The sequence below is a fragment of the Salarias fasciatus genome, chromosome 2 (assembly GCF_902148845.1).
Source record: "Salarias fasciatus chromosome 2, fSalaFa1.1, whole genome shotgun sequence".
In the NCBI taxonomy this organism is placed as follows: Eukaryota; Metazoa; Chordata; class Actinopteri; order Blenniiformes; family Blenniidae; genus Salarias; species Salarias fasciatus.
Genome location: NC_043746.1, coordinates 12,578,261 through 12,585,058, shown reverse-complemented (window position 1 = coordinate 12,585,058; position 6,798 = coordinate 12,578,261). Strand labels below are relative to the sequence as shown.

Sequence of the window (6,798 nt, the reverse complement as noted above, 5' to 3'; positions counted from 1 at the left end):
TTACTTCTGGCCAGTCAGTTTAAATGAAGAAGTGAAGCTTATTTTAAGGAATTTAAAGACTCTAAGGACTGAGTTGTTCATTCTGGGAATCGGTGTTGAAATGGAGGTGTCCACTTCAACTTCTTCAGTTCCGATTCATCTGTACAGCAGCAGTGACGACAGTTTCTTCTCACAGCACTTCAGATTTAAAAAACAACAGTTTAACCATTCATATCTCCATGTTTCATTTCTGTGACGTCCGCCATCATTTTTTTTTTTTTTTTGACAATTGGAGAGCATGGTGGGTTTAACTACTAATCCTCATGAGCTAAACTGGACAAAGGAGGTTTTATTCTGTCATCATCAGGAGGGACAAAAACGAAAAGCCCCTCTCAGTTCAGCTCAGCTTGTAACAGCATTCAGAAAGAAAAACACATTCAAGCAGCACAAACATTCTGAAATCAAACACAAGCAAAATGATCAAAGATGTTTTACAACAACAGTGAATGAGGAAGGATGACACTTTGAAGGGTTTCTCATTTAAGACGGTAACTTCCTTGTGTTAAAGAGTGTGATTCTTGTCAGGCTGAAGGACAGACGAAGACATCTCTGACTCCTCGCTGATCAGTTTGGAACCATGAACGCTGTGTTTGTCCTGCTGGTGATGCTGGTAGGAGTCACTCGTGGTGAGAATCTCAAACTTTTTCACATTATATTATTGTGTGACTCCTCATTATTTCGGTGATGAATTCACCTGAAGTTTTGAGAAAATATGCAACACAGAACATTAATACCTTTTGAGATTTCACAATAAACCTAGATGCTCTCCAATAGAATCAAACTCGTCTGTATCTTATGGACGAAAATGATCCTCAGGCATGTTGTTATAAAGACTCTTGTTGTAAAGACAGATTGGACTGACTTCTGTTTTTTCTGTCTGAAACAGGTTTTGTAAGACCATTTCCGTTGATGTCAAATGTGTGAAAATAATGACAAAGCGTCGACACGATGCTATATATGGTGCTGTACCGGCACTACGCCACACCTACATAAGACCTTCTCACGCAAACCATTCAGTCTTCATGCTGCAGTGCTGCTATATTAGGTTTATTTGTGTATTTTTTCTGATTTCTATTGATTAAAACACAATAGAAGACATTAAAGAATTTTTCATTTCAGAAAAAATAGAAATATATTCAGTCTGACAAATTGGGAGAAAAAGAGAAGTGATGCAGCCTGTTGATGGGATTAAACTGAGAATACTCTGCTGTTAGCTGACTGACAACAACCAGAGATGGATTTTTATGGAAGTCAATGCAGCATTCCTTTAAACTACTCAAATTGTTTTAGTTCAGTTTTATTTTATTTGGTTTTATTGTGAAAATTAACAGATCACACACACAGATAAGGTAAACTCTCATCCATTGAGCTTTCAGGTGTTGTTCCTGCCTCTCGAAAAACAAAAGAACATGAAGTAGTGACAGTATTTGTAATGCCCTCATTAGACTAAACAGCAATATACAAATAGAAAATGAACAAACAAACAAACAAAAAAAAAGTAAAACAAACAACAAAAGTGAAAAACACCTATAAAAAATTATCTGTAATACCCTCATATAAGATCATGTACTTGTCTCGCTGCACATCTTTTCTGCTTATTATACAATGGGACAGAAATATCACAGTGGGTGTATGAAGCCAATAACACGCTGTGTGTTCAAACAACAAAAGTCCCTACCACCTCTGTGGGTAAATATATATATATATATATATATATATATATATATATATATATATATATATATATATATATATATATTTATATATATATATATTAGTGTGTTAAAGATCTCAACAATTAAATCTTTATCTAGCATGTGTTGGTTTGTGTGTCTTTCTGAACAGATCACTCCTTGTTTGTCTGTGATTAACAAACACTGGTCTGATTTTTCTCAGTTGTTGTGATTTTCATCAACACACTGTTTTCTCACAGTCTTGGATGTATTTGTTTTAGTCTTTTGCCCAAGATCACCAGAACATTAATACCTTGAGAGATTTCACAATAAACCTAAATGACCTCCAACAGAATCAAACTAGTCTGTGTGTCTTATGGATTAAAATGATCCTCAGGCATGTTGTTATAAAGACTCTTTGACAAATGTTTTTTAGTCGACTTGTAAAGACAGATTGGACTGACTTCTGTCTTTTCTGTGTGAAACAGCTTTTTAAGACCATTTCCATTGATATCAAATGTGTGCAGATGACAAAGCGTAGACACAATGATGCTGGTCCAGCACTTCCCCACACATACATAAGACCTTCTTACTCAAAGGGCTCAATCTTCATGCCTCAGTGCTGCTAATGTTAAGTTTATTTATTCATCTTCACTGAATTCAAAAGATGAAAAGATGTTGGATCTGTTGGGTCTGCTCTGTAAAAGTGTCTCGAAACTACTATGTTGTAATTGGCACTTCATAAATAAAGCTGAATTGAAGTGAATTGAATTGAAAACACAATTGAAGACATTAAGGAAATTTGCATTTCAGAAATTATAAATATTTTCACATTTGGACAATTTCAGAATCAAAGATAAGCAATGCAGCCTGCTGATGGGATTAAACTGAGAGTACTCTGCTGTTCGCGGACTGACAATACTCAAAGATGATGGATTTTTATGGAAGTAAATCCAGCATTCCTTCATATCACTGAAGTACATTTAGTTCAGTTTTAATTTATTTGGTTTTATTGTGAAAATGAACAGAACAAACAACAACAGACACACACACACACACACACACACACACACACACACACACACACACACACACACACACACACACACACACAAAACTGTCATCCTTTCAGCTTTCAAGTATTGTTCGTGCCTCTTCAAAAAGAAAAATACCCGAAATAGTGTCAGTATTTCTCATGCCCTCATGAGACTAAACAGGAATATACAAATAGAAAAAGAACAAACAAAAATTTAAATGAGTAAAACAAACAACAAAATTGCAAAATACCTTCAAATGAAAAGATAATCAGTAATACTCTCCAGTAATCTCGAGTCCTGATTTTGCTCCACTTCATCTTCCTTAAACAAGGCCTTTTTCTTTTCACTTGTTGTTTGACTGAACATTGTTTGAGACGAGAAATACAAAAAAAAAAAAAATCTCACAATGACTGATAGTTTGTTCCAGATATCTCACATTTAGTGCAAGTTGATTATCAGTGGCTTTTCTGCTCCTCATGTATGATACGGGTAGAGGGTTTTTATATCTCATTATGTTTTGTTTCATTTGCAGGTGAAACTCTCTGCGATGGCAGGAAAGATGGAGCTGTGTGTTATGGAGCTTTGGGAGGAACTGTGGTTCTGCAGCTGGTGGATGATGCCTCTGAAATACCAAGATATGAGTGGAAAAAGGAAAAAGCAATAATACTGAAAGTGAGAAATAGTGTTGTTATTAGCAATAAAGTAGATGAAAGGTTTGTCTTCACCCCCAGTACTGGAACACTGATGATCAATAACCTGAACAGGAAGGACAGTGGTATCTACACTCTGGTACTCTTTGATAAAGACCAGAAGATCTCAGAACAGAGGACTCTAAATTTATCAATTCAAGGTAAACAACTTTTTTTCAACAAGTGAAATTAAAGAGTATTGAAGTTATTATTGATCAAATCTGAGCTTCACTCATCGATAGAATAACAAAGTGATTTAATGTTCATCATATTGTTGTACTGTGAATCTTTCCTGCCTTTCATTAGAAACTGTTAGTGAAGAATGTGTGTGATAACACACTTCTGTGTGTGTTTCTCTCAGCTCCTGTGACGTCTGTCCAGCTGACCTCTGAGTGTCTCTCTGAGGGAGAAAAGAGGATCTCCTGCTCCGCTGGGGGAGGGGACAGTCCTCAGTTCAGCTGGACTCTGGATGGACGCAGACTGACAGAGGAGGAGCTCGTCTCTGGTGCTGATGAGACCAACAGTGTGACTCTGAAGCTCCATGTTTCAGGACAGCTGGTCTGCTGGGTCCACAATCACGTCAGTAATGCCTCCAGAACAATGGAGTTAGATACCTGTGGTGAGAGAAAACATGATATAAAATAACTCTAACACACCATCAACCATGCTTTCTGAGCACATGTATGAATGTTTTTTTTTTTGTTCAGGGACAGGCTTCGTATTCATTAACTGCACCTTACCCCATGGGACAAAAATATCACAGTGGGTGCATGAAGCCGATAATATCCTGTGTGTCCCTCCACCTGTGGGTAAGGAGACCAGCATTGGTTCAGTTAAACCAATTTATTTTTGTTTTAATGTGTTAAAAATCGAGACAACTGAATCGCCATTTAACCTAACATGTCTTGGTTTGTGTTCTTTCTGAACAGATCACTCCTGGCTTGTCTGTGGTTTGCTGACACTGGTGGGATTTTTCTCAGTCATTCTGATTTTCATCTATTTTACTTGGAAGAAAAACAAATACAAAAAGAAAGGAAGATCCTCCAGAAATGAGGAAGAGAGTGGATCTCTCTGATTTGATGGGCGAAATAAGAAATCCTGCTTCCTAAACCCACACCTAATGCTGTATTTTTCCATGAATACAATTTGGTCAAAATAATCTGTACTTCATGGAATGTTTCACTTCAGGAACATGTCAATCACAAAACACAGAACAAAGCACAGGAGTGAAAAAAGAAACGTAGACAACCCCTAAAAAAAGACATTAACAAAGTAATTTGCTTCCTTTATGTATTTTAACATTCTCAAAAAGAAGGAGGGAGTTTCAACTTACCTAGTTGACTCCCTGAACTCTGGATACTTATTATTATTAACAAGTATGAAATAATCAATACTCATATTGTTGTTTCTTATCGTTTTTAGTTTGTCAGTCTTTTGTATATTATTATAAATAACAGTCAGTCTTTTTGATGTGTATCTATATCACACACAAACACACACACAAGTTCCATATTTTCATGTTTGTATTCTTCTACAATATAACTTTATAAATAATATAAATTTTCTTTAAACTAACCAATTTTTTTGGTTCTTCCACACTGATTCTCTTCCACAGTTTTACACCACAGATAAAAATAGAAAAAAACTCATTTTGGTTTTTTGAATGTGACTTTCTCTAAAATGGCTTTTACATTATATTTAAAGTCATAATTCACTAATGAGCATGTCAAGGATTCAACTGAGATTGAAATATTTAGTCTGTGTTCATAACATGGATAAGAAAGAAAACCTATGTATTTGATTGAATGAAGATTAAAGGTTTTTAAAATTAATTGAAATTGTTGACTCGCTCTGGAGTGAATTAAATGCATATGGAAGAAATTTTACTTTGTATTTTTATATAAGTTCTGGTTTGTACAGTCATTTTAGTGTGCTTTACCGTTTCTCTGCTAAATGTGCTTTCAATGTAAACATTCAATACATATTAAAGATAAAAATAAGTTCAACTTCAGCAAAGCAAAGCAAGGACACTTGTACTTTAGCATATATTTTTACTACTTCCAGTTATTTCCAACCTCTATCCAAGTCAAATATATGAAGCTCAATCAGTTTCTTATTATCACTGTATACCATCTGTCATGTTTTTTTTTTGTTGCCATTTGAAACAAAGTGAAGTAAGTAATGAAGTCATAATCTGTTAAAAGTCAAAAATATAAAGCTCACTGGGTTTCATCTTATTTTTTTTTTTAAAGAACTTGCGCAGAGCAACAAAATTGTTGCCATCTGTAATGTTTTTTTTCCATTTGCAACAAAGTGGAGGAAGCAAACGGAGCAGTAATGAAGTCTGTCACTAGAGGGCGACCTCATCTGAAACGAATGAGAAAATACCTGGCATCATGAACTTCATCCTATATTTAAGTTTTCAGATCTACACGACAGAAACTCAACTTAGATGTTTTACTGCATTCCATAAAAATGTCTCTGTCTTCCAGAAGGTTACAATCTTTCATCTACAGACAACTGATGTGGAAATATTTTACCAAACAAATGTGGAAATGGTGGAAATGATTTTCGTGAAGGTTTGAAACTGAACATTATTTGTGAAATTAAAGAACTTTTAAAGGTTCACTGTTGTTCTTTTTAACACCCTTTCACATCCTGACTTCAGATGATTGTGTGGCTTCTTTCAGTTTTGATGAACAGTGACAATATTAATGCAAAATTCCGAGATTGAGTGGTTTTTGCGAAGATTGCTAAGACGGAACTACTTACTAAACATGGCGTCTGGGCGTAGTGATCTCATAAGAAAAAGTTGTTCCCAGTATTTGCTTCAGTGTGGTAAGGCTACAATATTATTTGTAGGTGTTTCACAGCGTAGTGAGTGTGCGGATTATAACGTGTCCACCCGAGTGTTTTTGGGGTTGTTGGATTGTGTATTTGATGAGTTTGACGAGGGAAGCAACTGTACCATCCACTTCCATTATGTCCGCCGTGAAGCTCTCCTCAGACCCACCGCTGAATAAACAACAGCTCGCCCTCACAAAAAAAGTAAGTAGGCTGTTCTAAATGACTAGGGAATTGCTCTAAATGGGCCAATTTGCCAAAATGTTGAAGTATCGCTTTAAACAGAATTTGAGCAGTGTAAAAATAAATACACTCTGCTTGAACAAGACACTGACTCTAAACCTGGAGCATATCACCTGGACCTTTTAAAAACCAAAGTCAAACTCTTTAACATTGAATGGGTAACTCTAAATGGATTTGCTGGATATTATTATAATGTATTATATATTATCCTTATAATATACTTGTTTAAGGCAAACTTGGCTCTTTACGGGCAGACGCAAATTACACATGGAT

General features: G+C 35.6%; 1 protein-coding gene across 1 annotated transcript; it reads left to right on the top strand.

The window, feature by feature from the left end:
• Positions 1-563: 563 nt before the first annotated feature.
• Positions 564-6,020, top strand: LOC115401775 (hemicentin-1-like). Its single transcript, XM_030110103.1, has 5 exons — positions 564-665; positions 3,282-3,599; positions 3,800-4,057; positions 4,146-4,247; positions 4,368-6,020. The coding sequence occupies exons 1-5, from the start codon at positions 617-619 to the stop codon at positions 4,511-4,513; spliced, it is 873 nt and encodes a 290-aa protein (XP_029965963.1). The 5' UTR covers positions 564-616; the 3' UTR covers positions 4,514-6,020.
• The last annotated feature ends 778 nt before the right edge of the window (positions 6,021-6,798 follow it).

Bases quoted from the DNA above. Each gene is read 5' to 3' on its own strand.
- LOC115401775 (XM_030110103.1), top strand. From the start codon at position 617: ATGAACGCTGTGTTTGTCCTGCTGGTGATGCTGGTAGGAGTCACTCGT. The intron at 666-3,281 runs GTGAGAATCTCA...TTTCATTTGCAG, and splicing joins GCTGGTAGGAGTCACTCGTG to GTGAAACTCTCTGCGATGGC. The intron at 4,248-4,367 runs GTAAGGAGACCA...CTTTCTGAACAG, and splicing joins GTGTGTCCCTCCACCTGTGG to ATCACTCCTGGCTTGTCTGT.